Source organism: Mercenaria mercenaria, chromosome 9 (genome assembly GCF_021730395.1).
Source record: "Mercenaria mercenaria strain notata chromosome 9, MADL_Memer_1, whole genome shotgun sequence".
Taxonomy (NCBI): domain Eukaryota; kingdom Metazoa; phylum Mollusca; class Bivalvia; order Venerida; family Veneridae; genus Mercenaria; species Mercenaria mercenaria.
Window position 1 is genome coordinate 9,526,734 of NC_069369.1, and position 16,559 is coordinate 9,543,292.

Consider the following 16,559-nt stretch of genomic DNA (forward strand, 5'->3'; position numbering starts at 1 on the left):
ACTGACGCTGCGCTTCTTTGTAAAATTTAGATTACATGACTGTTAATCATAGTACATCCGTATAAGAGCATGTACCCATTACAAGATAAATACGGTAAAGTCACAGAAGGGATGACTGTCTCACCATAATTCGAGTTGTTCTTTGTAGCCGTTTCTGCAATATAGCCGCAAAATATTTAAGAATGAATTTGATATGTATTTTGCAAAAACATATAACAATAGTCAAAGGTTTTTACAAAAGAGCAAATCTGTTACACAAAGGCTGTGAGATATATGCGTAAAACAATTGCAATAAATGGGATATACCCGGCGCTGTTCTACAGTGGTAGCTTAGATCGGCGTCGGCGAGTCACGATGTTGGAAACAAACATCTCTTTTACTGATATTAACCCAAGGATATTTAAGCAAATGATTACATCCGCATTTGCCTCTAGAAAATGTTTAAGCATCTGTGCAAAACATGATATACACATGTACTGTAATGTTTAACACATGAGATTGTCTGCAAACTCTAAAGCGATCTTTTTTTTTCAACAGAGCATATATCCTTAAGCTATGAAATAAAACATAAACCGTTGACAATAAGACAAAAAGTAAGCCAAGTTTAGAAAAAGAAAGCTTGAAGGAAAATGTTTTACTGCACATCGAAAAATCATCATGTTTGATGTTATCACAGAATTTTGATTTCATCATGATTGTAGACTTCCAAAATCTTAGCATCATATTTCCTTGATTTCTAGTATCTTTTTTCTGCAAAGATTTATTATGATATCTCCAACATGTAGCGGGGAGACGGTCTGTCCGTCTGTCTGTCTGTAACAAAGTTTCTTCACGCAACTCTTCCGACACCACTGGACGGATTTATGTATCGTCAGCACTGTCCAGTTTGATGATATTTAGCGGAGTAATGGCCTTTGATTCATCAAATTTTATGATGTTCTGGCAACAGATTTGTACCAGCAAAACCTTACGGAGTGGTAAGTGCCAAGCACCAATTGACATATTGTTGGCATGTGCCGGTTCAGTTATTTTTAGTGAGGTTATGGTCAATGATTTGTCTGTTTTTTTTACCTTTTTACCTTGTTTGTGCAACTGCTCCGAAACAACCAAAAGAAGTTACACCAATTTCATGAAAGTGATCATTGCCAAGGCTAGTTGTGCATCTTGTCGGCATGTTTTTCTGCCGGGTTATGTCCCTTGGTTCGTTAAATTCTATGGTACTTAAGACGCTTCTCTTATTTCTACAAAATCCTACAAGAGTGATCAGTGCCAAGAGTTACTATGCATGTTATCGGCATGTTCTGGATCAGTGATTCTCAGGGAAGTTATGGCCCTCAATTCGTCAAATTTTAAAATATTTGGCAACTTCTCTTACATCATTGGGCAAATTTCCAGCAAGCCTTACAGAAGATGTCAATGTCAATACTAGTTTTACATGACATTGGCATGTTCTGGTTAAGTAGTTTTCAGCAGTGCTATGGTCCTTGATTTATCATAATTAACAATGTTTACACTACTTGCTGTATACAAAAGGTTGAATTTCGCCATCTCTCTTGGGGGATTAATGTGAAGTGTAGTTGTTAAATGACTTTCAACAGAGGCATGTGTGGCAACGTTAAATGTCGCAACGCCGCTAAATGTCGCAACCACCGTTAATTGTCGCAACCACCGCTAAATGTCGCAAAATCGTCTGCCGCTAAATGTCGCACCTTTAACGTTAAATGTCGCAAAAATCTGCCCACCGTTATATGTCGCAACACCAACGCTAAATGTCGCACTTCCTATTTGACCCTATGACTAACAATTCCATGTGTATATTTACTTTTTTGAGGGAAAAAATGACAGGTTTATGTAATACAAATAATTATACTAATGATAAGTGCTGTTGCGTATGGCAACAAGAGGGCCTTGTTGGCCCTAGATCGCTCAACTGAGTTCCACACCTTGCTTAAACAGTCACGCAAGAAAAATATTTGTGAAATTATTTTGTAATAGGGCCAGTGTTTTAGGACAGAAATATTCTGAGGTTTCTTCTAACTAAATACGATTTGGTAATGGTGTTGTATGTTTGTGGGGGTTGGGTATGGGTGGAGAACGAGGTGAATAACGACACAGAAATCTAAGACACAAACACACAGCACCAAGACAATTAATAGAAAATATAACTATTTACACTTTTGAAAGGGGAGAGAGGGTGGGGTTATGTGTGGGTAGGCGGAAAAGGAGGATAATGAGGACAGGGGGAATGAGACTAAACCAAACAATTTTAAGAGACTAAAAGTAAAATAATATCAAAATTCCCGCTTTACCTGAAAGAATGTACAGAGTGCCACATATGGATCTTTCTCCGCCGTTGAAGCCGGATAGTCGCCTTATGACTTTAAACCTCCCCAACCAAGGAATGAACCCATGGCTGATTAATAGAAAATCTTCGTTTTCTTCAGCTGGTACAAAACACAGTTACACTGTTTAGGTTAACTGGGTACGGGTATATAATAAGTTACACGGACAGGTTCAAGTCTTATAAGACCGGTGCGGTTCGCATGTGTATCAAATTGCGATTGAATGTGTTTTAACATATCGGGGTTCGATCCTTTGGTGGCAAGTCATTTTAATGTCGTATATATCTTAAATTTTTCCATTACAAAACTATGTTTTTAGCAGCTTTTACTGAAATGAAACAGAATGGGCTGGACTGGGCTGGTTTAGCCTATATATTTGATAGAAGCTATTCGCTTTATATACGCCTGAAGGGACTTATGTTGTTATGAACCCGAAGTACGTCTGTCTTTCCGTCCGTCCGCAAGCAATTTCGTGTCCGCTCTTTAACTCTTGAACCCCTTGAAGGATTTCAATGAAACTTAACATAAATGTTCACCGCACCGAGACGACGCACAGAACGCATGTGTTTAGTTTAAACATATTTATTCCCAAGAGTATATTACAGATTTGTACAATTACAACAAAAATTTAACATTATATAAGGAAAGGATAAGAATGAATATATAGAATTCTTCATTCGCATGTGTTTGGACGACTTGCTTAAAGGCCAAGTTCACAGTTAGGGGTTTAAGGTCATATGACCGTTTGTCTTGTATCCGCTCTGTAACTCTGAACTGCTCGAAATGTTTTTAGAAACTTGGTACAAATGTTCAATATATCAAGAATGCGTGTAGAGCGCCTGTTTAGGATGGCTCGCTTCAAGGTTAATGTCACACTTAAGAGTCAAAGGTCATGCCTTCGTGCGTATATCGTTCCGCATTGCGGTGCTCTTGTTATATTTGGTATTGTTGGCAACTATCTAATAACAAATGTTATATTTTAGTAAAGTAGTAAAATTGTGGTATGTATAGGACGCACGCTCACGTTGGTTTTTCACTTATGACGAGCAATCGAAATAAGATAACGTGCGATCGAGATAAGAAGTCGTGAACTCGAGATAAGAAGTCGTGCTATCGAAAATAGTCGCGTGCAAGCAAGATTTGATGTCGTGAACTCGTGATCTCATGCTCTCAAAACAAAATGTCGCGTGTTCGAAATAAGACATCGTGTGCTCGAGATAAGATACAGAGCGTCAGAGATAATAATACTATGGAGGTGAGATGTCGTGTGCTCTAGGAAATATGTCAAGCGCTCATGATAGTTTTTTTGAACACGCGAGTTATGATGGCACGTCAATGTACCCCGTGTACTCAATATCTTATCTCGAGCGCATGACATTTATGTCGAGCATTCGAGATAATTCAATCTAAAACAAAAAAAGTATGTGTCCTAAACATACCGCCATATTGAAGACATGTAACTGATTTTTGTCTTGTAGAATTGTTCAGGAGCAAAGTTTATCTACATGTGAAATTCAAAACTTAAGAATTAAACTAAATATTGTTAAAAGTCGTATTTGTTGATTTTAGCAATACTTCAGATTTTAATGAAATTTGATTGAACACATGATTCGCTACGTCAGGCAACCGTGACATTTTTTTTGGAAAGGATACCTTAACTTTTAAGTTTATATTAAAGTATATTTCATTATTCATGACAACAGACACTTGCTCAAAGAAATGACTTTCCTAACATAAATGGTTAAGGCTGTTGATTCCAAGGACTAGAAGGGAGACAAATATAAGTTTCTCGATGATTAAATTACGTCATAATTTTGGGCCGTTATATTCAGCTTTATATGGGCAGGTTGGCAGGTATATCTATAGGAACAGTACATACAGTATGCTTTGATCAAAACGCACGACACGCGACATGGCCACTCACGGTATTTCCACACGACACGCGACATAACTTTCGTGTCGTAATGTAACTTGCGAGTCGTGTTGCATGTCGACCGTCTACTCTCCTAGGTCGACGCACGAAATGCGATATGACGCACGACAATAAGAAACAAAGCACCCCATGACAAGCGCACCAGATCTGTTTTAGTCACAGTATATTCGTGTCGCGTAGTTGAACATCCTGTTGTGTAACAGGCCCGGATCGTGGCCCGAGTCGATCCCTCCACCCCAACCCTACCCTTGTTGGCTTAGTAGTGACTTATACTCATCAAAGTTGCACCCAGTTATTTTAGAAATAATATTTTCTAACAAGAGCTGTCTCCATAGTTATGGCCGATGTTAGAGTTTAGGACCTTTGACCTACGGACCTGGGTCTTGCGCGCGACACGTTGTCTTACTGTGCCACACATTCGTGCGTAGTTATTTTAAAATCCATGCATGAATGACAAAGATATGGACCGGACACGCCCATCATTGCACAATCATGAAATATGACCTTTAACGTCTAAGTGTGACCTTGACTTTTGAGCTACGACCTGGGTCTTGCGCGCGACACTTCGTCTTACTGTGGTACACATTCATGCCCAATAATTTTAAAATCCATGCATGAATGACAAAGATATGGACCGGACACGCCCATCAATGCACTATCATGAATTATGACCTTTAACGTCTAAGTGTGACCTTGACCTTTGAGCTACAGACCTGGGTCTTGCGCGCGACACGTCGTCTTACTGTGCCACACATTTATGCGTAGTTACTTGAAAATCCATCCATGGATGACAAAGATATGGACCGGACACGCCCATCAATGCACTATCATGAAAAATGACCTTTAACGTCTAAGTGTGACCTTGACCCTTGAGCTACGGACCTGGGTCTTGCGCGCGACACTTCGTCTTACTGTGGTACACATTCATGCCCAATAATTTTAAAATCCATGCATGAATGACAAAGATATGGACCGGACACGCCCATCAATGCACTATCATGAATTATGACCTTTAACGTCTAAGTGTGACCTTGACCGTTGAGCTACAGACCTGGGTCTTGCGCGCGACACGTCGTCTTACTGTGCCACACATTTATGCGTAGTTACTTGAAAATCCATCCATGGATGACAAAGATATGGACCGGACACGCCCATCAATGCACTATCATGAAAAATGACCTTTAACGTCTAAGTGTGACCTTGACCCTTGAGCTACGGACCTGGGTCTTGCGCGCGACACGTCGTCTTACTGTGGTACACATTCATGCCAAGTTATTTGAAAATCCATCCATGGATGACAAAGATATGGACCGGACACGAAAATTGCGGACAGACGGACAGACGGTTCAAAAACTATATGCCTCCCTTCGGTGGCATAAAAATTAACACCCAAAACGCCCCAGATGTGACCATTTTATACCTGTATTTCAATATTCTCCAAGGGGAAGAACCCATGACCCCTTAAAATAAGGGGAGTACCTCTCCAGTACATTGAGATTAAGACAAAAAATGCACAAGAAGCAACCATTTTATACCTGTTTTTCAAACTTTCCCGGGGAGAGGAGCCCCTGAGCCCTCGAAAATGACAGGAGTAACCCCTCCCATACACCGAAATTTAGAACAAAAGAAGGCAATAAAAGTCCAGCATTCCATACCTGTATTTCAAAATTGTCAAGGGGAAAAGCCCTCTAACCACCTAAATTAAGGGGAGTGTCCCTCTAGTACGTACCTAAAAATTAGATAAAATATGCATCACAGGCCAACATTTCATACCTGTACATAAAAAACTTTCCAACAAATACGGATAGAGGCACCCCGTACCTACCGCACGTCGCCGGTGACGCTTTTGTTTTAAACTGGTGTCCCCCCCCCCCCCCACTCCCCCACTCCATCAACAATTTCTGGCTCCCGGCCTGTTGTGTAACGAAATTAAGGTCGACTCAAGACATGCGATACAACGCGCGACAATACGAAGCGCGAGCTTAATGTCTCATGAGCTAAACATGACTCCACAGAATTACATAGTTCAGACCTAAAATAAATCTAGTACTGTGGCGAGTACCACGTTAGTGCTCAAACCTTTAGATATAAAATATATAACGTATGAATGTTGCGGGACCACTGAAAAGCAAACGTGCAGATTAGAGTGGAAGGTCATTTCAGCCTTTCCCAAATCAACACATTGCATACTCATCCATGCAAGCATGTATTACCCAATCTTATCTCTAAGTTGTAAAGAATGTTTAACTAACCTTATTTTGCTGTGCGACATTTAGCGTTGGTGTTGCGACATATAACGATGGGCAGATTTTTGCGACATTTAACGTTAAAGGTGCGACATTTAGCGGCAGACGATTTTGCGACATTTAGCGGTGGTTGCGACATTTAACGTCAACCTTGCGACATCGAACGGTGGTTGCGACATTTAACGTTGCCACAGCATGTCCCTTGCTTTGTCAGATTCTTTGATCTGTGCTACTTCTTCTATACCACTGGTTGGAATTCCATCAAACTTCACCGGAATTAACACTGCTAAGCCTAGTTGTACACATCATTTAAATGTTACGGTTCAGAGAATTTCTCTGGGAGTTATGGTCCTTATTTTGTGGCATTTTACCATTTCTGCGTAGTAAGTTGTGGGAGACAAACGTTTTCCATGAAAAAAATTCTAAAGTTTCTAAAGAAGTCGTATTATACAATAAGTGCATTGGATCAATTAATTGCAAATAATATCTAAGAAGATCCTTTGGAAGCATGGAAACAGAAAAATGCAAAGAGATGTAGTGTAGATGTAGTGTAGTAGACTGGGTTTGGTTGGGTATGTTTAAGTGGAAATGTGTTATTAAGATACATTGAAAGTTGAAAGAAGTCACCAGAAATATTATTTCATTGAGTGCCTGTACGGAGAGACCATAACGGTATCACGAATGACACCAGGTATAAAAATACATATGAGATCAAAGTCTATATTGGTCTTGCTTAAACTGCTTCAATATGTCAAAAACGATGGATTCACATTAGTCATCTAAATGTATTTAGTGTATTTCAATGCAAATTTGAAAATGACACGTGTATTTTTGGATAAACCAAACTCGTGCCTCAAGCAAAGATATTGATAAGATGTGTTAGAAGAAGACAAAGTAAACCATGCGTTATCTACAACAGTTGACGACTTGATGATAATCCTCGAGACGTTCTAAATCTGAGTAACATGTTAGAGTGCGTGTGTAGAGTTCCAAAAATGCAAGAGTCAACATTTTGTGCTGTTCGACAAAAATGAAGAAGCGGAACTTTTAAAGCAAAGAAACTTATAATGGTGCGGATATACACATTTTTTGTAGTTCGTATCATCATAGTTTCGTGCAAAGACAAAACAAGAGCAAACGTAAGTTAGTAGATTTAATATCTTTAGATAGAAAGCATCCATGGAAAGAAACTTTGAACAATATCACGTTAAAGCAGTTCTTTCGTTTCGTTTTTATATATTCGAATTGTTTTGGTTCAAATGCTGCTTGTAAATTTAAAATTAACGCTGTAGAAAACGATTTTTAAATTGAGCAAAGTGAATCATTTTATTGCATGTAATATTCGCTAATGTATCGGCATATTACAGTGTTATCGGTTTTCATACTTATCACCAAAACCCGGTAATTTCATAAGACCTAATGAATGGCCTTTCTTGTATTCCAGACAGGATTTTCTCGGGTTTTTGCCGGTGCTGGAAAAACTCACCTTACACCAAGGGGTACGCTTTTATAATAAAACAGTGCTTAAACTATAAGCATTTGTTTAATTTTATATCTTCTATTTGTTGAAGAATACGGTATGCGAGAAAAAGAATATAATTATCACTAGGTGAAGGTTCAGATGGAACTATTTGGCTCTCGGGAAACTGTTTCTTTGTGACTCGGCAAAGCCTCGTTACCATCTAAACAGTAACCCTAGAGCCAGATTTTATTCATAACCTTCAAGCAGTGACAGATTTTAATAGTCTTTAGCCAATGAGTAACATTATGATAACATATCTTGTATCTAACTCGTTCTTTTTCCCGTATTATGTTATATTTATATTAAATTAAGAACTACTAATCATCTTATTATAAAAATCATATTACAGTATAACCTGTGTTATCAGTCACCTGTATTAAGCAACAACCTGCCAGAAGCAGTCAGCTGGAAAACTCTCCAGATTGAAATTTTGTTCTAATTTCCACCTGTCTTAAACTGCCACCTGTTTTAAACAGCCACATTTTGCCACTCCTTTGACTGGCTGCTTAAGACAGCTTTTTCTGCATTTATATATATTACATATATCACAATCATTAAAAAAATTCAGACAAATAAATATAACCGCAAAATTATGGCGCAATACTTGACAAAAAGTTTGGTAACCGATCTGATTAACTAAACATTTGTACTATCAAAAAAGTTGATCCCTTTTGGAATATGAGAAAGTCCAATGTCGTGCAAAATGTAACACTTAGTTATTTTGAAGTTTTGGCGAGTATTGTGATATGTTTACATAGTATCATTTCGATAGTTGCCCGACTCTGTTCAAGACAAGGAAGTGTTGATGTAATCATTTCGAAATTTCAAAACAAGATCACAACCGTAGAAATCTAATATACTCAAATAAAATGCAATGAAACTGTAGCAGAGAAGTAACTCTAACATACCGATATAGACTTTGATGAACTCACTATCTCCCTTGCCCCCTGTTGTTACTGCAGATAATTCGAAGCTATAAAGATTGTGGTTGTGCAAGTTAACAAGTGTCACGGACGTTTTCGACTGAAAAAGAAGCATGGATACATAAAGAAACAAATCGGGCGTGAACGCTTACAATAGAAAATTCCGGTTATATACTTCTTTTTGTTTTTGGAAATAAAAGAAAACATCAATAGATAATAAACAAAAACTTAAAATGTTTGTCATCGGATGATAGCCGACTACGGAAACCTTAATTACTCGCAAGAAAATGACACTTATTTCAAAATTATTACACCGCTGCTACAGTATTCCTGTGTTTGTAACATCACTTCTGGACAATTCTTGAGTCTAACCTTTTCCCTGGATCCGGGCATGTATTAACGAGAGAAAGAACAAAACACAGTAATGCATGTGTTGTTAATGCATGATTTCTATATTGTTTTTAAACCATATGAAAAAGTACGATTAATACCAAGTTTGTGATAAAGAGAAATAAAAATGATCGTTTAATACATTAAATGCATGCTTTTGGTAGTGTCGTAGATTCGGACATCCCTGTCACGTACATCATATTTAAGGATAAGTATGTCTCCCACAAGTAGTGGGCTATATATTAATTCAGTGTGTCAGTCCGTCCGTCCGTCTGTATATGACAAAGTTTGTCCACAAAACTCTTCAGACATTCATGATGTCTGGATTTACACCTAACTTCATATGGGTGATCATTGCCAAGACTAGTTGTGCATATCGTTAGCATTGTTTGATTCTATGATTTTCAGACGCGTAATGGCCCTTGATTAAAAAAATTTGTGATTTTTGGGCATTTCTCTTATATTTTTGAGCAGATTTCCAACAAACCTTAGAGGAGTAAACAGTGCATTGTGCATATTCCTGGCATTTTCCGGTTCGATGATTATCAGTAGAGTTATGGCCCTTGATTCATAAGATTTATGATAGTTTGGCCACTTCTCTTCTATCTTTAGGTGGATTTCCACCAAACCATAGTTGAGTTATCAGGGCAAAGCTTATTTATACATATCGTCAGCATGTTCCGGTTCAGTAATTATCAGCCGAGTTATGGCCCTTGATTTGTCTCTGCGGGCAACTTTTCCGACAAAGTCAAAAGGAATTATGCCAAACTTCATAACAGTGATCATTGTCAAGCGTAGTTATGCATATCATGGACGTTGTTCCGGTTCAGTGTTTCTCAGCAGAGTTATGGCCCTTGAGTCGTCAATTTTTCTTGATGTTTTAGACGCTTCTCTTATATAATAGTGGGGGATTTCCTCAAAACCTTAGAGAAGTGATCAACGCCAGGTCTTATGCATATTATTGGCATGTACTGGTTCAGTGATGTTTTGTGGAGCTATGTCCCTTTATTTGTCACATACATATAGTATGATATTTTGACAACTTCACTTACACCACTGGGCATATTTCGAACAAACCAGTGCCAGGCTGTAAGTTATATATGTCATCGGTATGTTCTGGTTCATTGTGTTTCAGTAGAGTTATGGCCCTTGATTTGTCATACTTACAATATTTACACTACTTGCTGTATACAATTATGCTCAATTTCACCGAACTGAACAAGTTATTACTGTGAAGCGTACTTGAGCATATTATCGTCGTGTTCGGATTAAATGATTTTCTATCGAGTTGTCAGATTCTTTGATCTATGTTTCTTCTCCTATATCACTGGTTGGAATTGAATCAAACTTCACAGGAATTACCACGTGAGCCAAGTTGGAATGTTATGGTTCCGTGATTTTTCAGCAGTTATGGCCCTTTATTCGTTGCATTTTGCAATTTCTGCATTGTAAGTGGTAGGGGTCATACGTTTTTCGTGAAAAACAATCTCTAGTTATCTTATATCTCGGTAGTATATAAAATTTTATGAACTCTTACATTTCTATTATTCATAAAAGCGTTTTAACGTTTGTAGATGTATTCTAGACTACTACATACGGTTTATTCAGACCTTAAATGAACAGGTGTGAGTGTACTAAATGGAAGGTTGGAAGGTATACATTAGTTTTTAAAAAGTACACACGTAATACATGTGTTAGCTAAACGCAGTATAAATGTGTATGACCACTGAAAGCTGGTAGTTTTTAAACAATCGACTGTTACTGCATAATGTAGCTGTACATATACATTAAATTTTTATATTTAGTGAAGTTAAATATATTTGATAAGGATTTTCTACATAGAAGCAAATGTCTAAAGATTATTTGAGTGAAAGATTGATATGAATATTAACTTTGTGTACTATACAGTGTGTACGAGTTAAATTTACTTTACCCTTCATATTTCATTTAAGAAATATACATATATTACAAAATGTTCTGCTTTATTGAATAAAGAATCTTAACTTACGCCGTTTAAGTACACTTCAGCTTTATGAGGTTCAAGATGTTTCGCTACATCATACGGGGGTTCCTTCCGGTACACTAAAATGTAACGTAGTACGTCATCTCCGTTATGTGTTTGTGTCGGTGCTTCCCATGAAAGTGTTACATTGACGTATCTTACATTCACATCTTTGTGAGAGGGAGTTAGAACATCAAGCGTCAGATTGTGAGGTTTTTCGGGAGCTGCAAACAAACAGCAGTTTGTTTAAAACATTAAATATATTGATAGAAACATGTTGTTTTTCTAAGTGTCAAAACAGTTATCTGTCCAGCATACCTACAAATTATGAATGATTTTCCCTATATGCTGAGCGACATTGGGTAAATACATTATGCAGTTTTATGTTTTTAATGGCAGTAACTACTTGCAAACTATTTATGTTTATGATTAAACTTTACTGCATTCTTCGCAAATAAAAATACAGTGATGGCCATGACGGTACTTTGTATATTGACTTTCTGTTATTGAAACAGTACTAGTAATTTTTACTTCAGTTCTATATTTAGTTATTTCTGCTTGTGAAATCATTAAGTCCTGTTAACTTACAGCTGTATGTAGCACTTTACTTACTGCCTTTTAGTTATTATCATCCTACAACTAGGCAATAAATGAACTTTTTAACCCTTATATTTTTGTTATTTGTAGAAGAATATACGCAACGTTACTTAAAACTACTTTTATATTTTTATCGTTAAGGGTAATCTCTTGTTCTTGTTAACTGTAACATGTTTTTCCCTGATGTAGACCTTAATATAAGCTGAATTAGGTCAACGTTCTGTGAGATTACACAACTTTAGCCAACGCAGATAAGCCCTGTGGAATTTTATCTTTTTCCAAAATGTAAGTAACCTGACATTTTATGTATGTTTTGTTGCATTAGCCTTGTATGATCCTCATCTTCAATCACAGATTAGATGAAAACGAAGTTCTTTTTCAAAGAATGTTTCTAGGTATTTGCATCAAATATGACATAAACGTCACACATTGTAGTAATTTACTATTTTTTTGCAGCAGAACGATTTGCTGAGGTAGTAAGTGCTATAGGAGATTTTGGAACAGTAGTTTAAATGGAAAAATTATACCTTGTCATCGCATAAATACAATGTAAATATAGATAATATGCATATTTTGTACATTTATAACGTCTAAGCAAAGCATTTATTAAGACACATACCGAACAAATTTCCGTTTGAATACCTGTAAACTCTGAAGTTATTTCTAATTTTATTCATGCGTTAACTTCCCTTATTACATTCATTGCAACGTTAGAATGTTTTAAAGAAGTTTTGATTATTAATACTAGAATCACTTTCACTTGAAAACAAAAACAATGGATTTCTTACGCTTTCGCAAAAGGGCATAACAGTTATCTAAATACTTTTTTAACAAATAAATTGTAACGTATAACTCATACAATCACAATTAATGTTAATAATATATGCTAAGCTTCAAAGTCAAAATTCAACACTTAAGTTACTTCGTAATATTTGAGTTAAGCTTAGTGTTTACCACAAATAAACGGAAAGGTTTCGAACTGGATTTATAAATATTCCTATATATAAAAGGACTATTGCCCTTATTTACCGCAGACTGAATGGTTGTATCCAGTGGCTTCCAAGCAGTCCGGGGTTATAGCATACACTCGTTTGTCCTCGCTCGTGTGCTGGAAAGCATCGTCTATACTGTACAGTCTGATAGTATAGTTTTTTGAAAATTTTAGGTTGTCAATCTGGTAACTGAATTGTCGAGGTACCTTAAATGAAATAGTATTAAGATTAAAAATTCAATAATTGTATCTACTGAATAACAACAGTTACAGCAGGTACGATGTTTAAAATCTGTATGTGTGGTATATTTAAGTAATGTTTATATCATTGTAATCATTATAATTATCAGGTCTTTTGTCTTCATGTGCTTCCAACTGAATCTTTATATCACTTCAGTTATATTTACACCCCACCCCCCGCCTCCCCACCACCGAAAAAAAACCCAAACAAACAAAAAAAAAAAAAACACACACACACACACAAAACAGTAAAAAACATCAATAAGCAAAAGAAAAAGAATATTTCTAGAAGTTTAAACAGTTTTTATACAATCCCAGATAGTATTTTACATTTAAATAGCAGACACATGACGTTGCTGCAAATGTTGAATCAGTTATGAAATGATATTAAAAGAAAACTTGCAACTATTCAATCATGTAAGAGTTTTGATTAAAATGAAGAAATAGTGCATGTTGTTTCCTGATGTGACATCTGCAGAATCCCCAGGGACTGTATGGTTCCCGCGTCCGGTAGGGTGAGGGAACCAACGTATTCAAAGGAATTCTGCAGCTGTAATAAATACAAAACGAATATGCATTCACAGCATACATTTGTAAACGATAAATGAATATATTGTCCCCCAATGTAAATGTCCATGAAGTGCAAAAATCTCTCTGTTAACACGCATTTACTATCATGTTAAACACCCACGGATAACGACAAATACAACAGTTTTTTTGGTTAGAACCGGTATTGTTGCATTTCATGGGGGCAAATGACACTGAAGTCAGTAGTTAAATATATTTTATGTGCAGACAGCAATTAAGTAAACACAGTTAAGAAAAAATGTTTTAGTTTTATACTGTTTATTCGGGAAAATGTACAAGGCTTTTAGGCATGGTTATTTGAAACTAATCTCGACTTCACGCAAACCTATTATAACCTATTGTAACATACAATATTTGGTTATGAACTAACTGTAAGTATTTCAATATTTAAGTCTTTTTTTTTCTACATATTGTGTTTTTTTCTGTTTTTTTTTAATTCTTTCAAAAGTCGATATCTTCCCCAACTCATGTTTGCCAGTTAGTACCTATCAGTCATTATGGAAGGAAATGACATTATTAAACTATTTAAGACATATTTACAACCGAAAATGGTCAGTATATCAGCACAGCACGTTCCTAAAACACATTTCTCAAGGGAAAAACAAGTACAAGCATTTTGAATAAGCTCAAAGTAAAACATAAAGTAAGAACAGATGAAAAACTGTGTTTGACCTATTCACCTAACTGCACTGTATCTAGGACAATTGCATTGGCAAGTAGTCTTAACAGACTGGCGTTTATTTGTCTGGTAATATATGAGGACAAGTCTCGGAGCTCTCGCTTGGGCAGCTTGTTCCGTCTTGTTAACTATTTAAACAACATAATTGTCTGCTCCTTTGACAAATTGTCTGTTTTTCTACAAAGTAATGTAGGCTATTAAAGTATGAAAATGCATTGTTTGTGAAGTTGATGTTAATTACAGCTATGTCTGTCTAGCAGATGTCAGAGTTTACAATGATTTTTCTAGTTTACATTGTATGCTTCCAAAGAGTGTTCTTATCGGGTTCATTAACCTCACGAAAACGGTCTTTAAACGCCATGGGGTGGCCGTAAAACGACGTCTCGTACTTGTAATCAGAGTTATTTTTATCATTTTCTAACGGAAATCAATGCAATAATAATATCAGAGTTCAGTTTAAGCCGACACTTTACGGCTGATGCAACGTTTAAAAACAGACATATGGGTAATGTATATATACCATTTTTCGTCAAGAGTTTGATGCATGTATAAAAAGATATTATATGTCGGTTTTAATGTGGCTTACATTAAATGCAGAAAGGTATATTCAACATGAATATTCCAAACATATTTTCACTTACATCATATTTCGTTAACATAACTATTTTCATTGTGGGTAAATCAAAGTGCCCCCAACCCCCGTAAATATTGTCTGGGGGACAAGAGACGACACAAAAACAAAATAATTAAAGTTTTTTCAGAATAAGTGAACATACTACACAATTTCTTTATCTACACGTCTGTATGCAATATATGAAAGCGCATAGTTGATGAACGCGATACGTGTGCGGCAGAAAGGGTTGAAAAAGACAGTCTAGCAATGCTAAACTGAATCATTAGCAAGAAATATATTTCCTTCGAAATATGACAACTTATATTCATTATATTCTTCAAAATAGTATTAAGTATTTATTATCTCTTATCAGAATGTATTCTAACATACTAGAAATGCTTGACCGAGTCAATAGTATGTGTCCAAGTCTTTAAAGTGCTCCATTGCAATATAATCAGATCAGTGATGATAATTACAAAGATTAATTGTCACGAACAGATTATAAAGGAGTATATCATGATTATAATAGACGGCACTACTGATACAAACACATCGTATTGCTGACAACTACATGCCTGGGTGTCTTATAGAATAATTCTTATATCAATCTCAAATCAATAAATCCTGTCGCCTGTGATCCCACCGCGAAAACATAATGAAACGTAATAAATAGAAACTGGCATTTTATCATTTAGTTCCCGACTATTTCTTCTCTACGTCTTTTATAATGACGACTTTATTGAACAATTTTCGTTTATCAAACTATGGTTTCCTATTGAGGAGATATCCACCGGCGACGACAGAGGCAGCATTTAACGAATATCAATTAAAATATGTGATAAAAAGTAAGCATTATCTGCAATGTTGACTATTTATGTAAACTCTACTACTAATATAGCTAATTTCGTGGTCATTGAAACTGATTACTTACCTTAATTTCGGCTTGCATATACACTGTTTGATCAAACCAAAATATCTTGTAATAACATGGAGTCTCTGAAAATAGAGGATGCACAAGGTCTAACCAGCAACCGGAACTGCCAACAATAGTTATCTATATTTATGCCTTATATAAACTGCATTTATTTGATAAAATCACCAATAATATTCCCTAGCATTATTACAGCCGACTTAACGTGTTACATGTTACACATGTCATATCTGAACTGTACTGAGTTTAACAAAAATGCACTGTATTTGAAATATGAGCCGTGCCATGGGAAAACCAACATAGTGGGTAATGCGAACAGCATGGATCCATACCACCTGCAGAAATCGCGCAGTCTGGTCAGGCTCCATGCTGGTTCCTTTTAAAGCCTATTGGAATGAAGAAACCTTAGCGAACAGCATAGAGACATGACCAGACTGCGGGGATGCCAGGCTGGTGGATCCATGATGGTCGCAAACCCACTATGTTGGTTTTCCCATGGCACGGCTCATATAATATTATGTAAAAACATTTTACATTGCCTTGTAAATAGGTAAATGTTTTC

General features: G+C 36.4%; 1 protein-coding gene across 4 annotated transcripts in view; it reads right to left on the reverse strand.

Moving 5' to 3' along the window:
- LOC123546441 (tyrosine-protein kinase receptor torso-like) overlaps positions 1 to 16,559 on the reverse strand; it is a 149,074-nt gene that overhangs the window by 14,664 nt on the left and 117,851 nt on the right. For 3 of the 4 annotated variants that reach the window (XM_053550796.1, XM_045332699.2, XM_053550795.1), the window contains 5 exons: positions 15,998 to 16,062; positions 12,985 to 13,153; positions 11,365 to 11,582; positions 8,952 to 9,066; positions 125 to 154 (listed from right to left, as the gene is read on the reverse strand). In XM_053550796.1, the coding sequence (XP_053406771.1) occupies positions 125 to 154; positions 8,952 to 9,066; positions 11,365 to 11,582; positions 12,985 to 13,153; positions 15,998 to 16,062 (597 nt within the window). The remainder of the gene's footprint in view (positions 1 to 124; positions 155 to 8,951; positions 9,067 to 11,364; positions 11,583 to 12,984; positions 13,154 to 15,997; positions 16,063 to 16,559) is intronic. The other variant, XM_045332702.2, reaches the window with a different exon arrangement.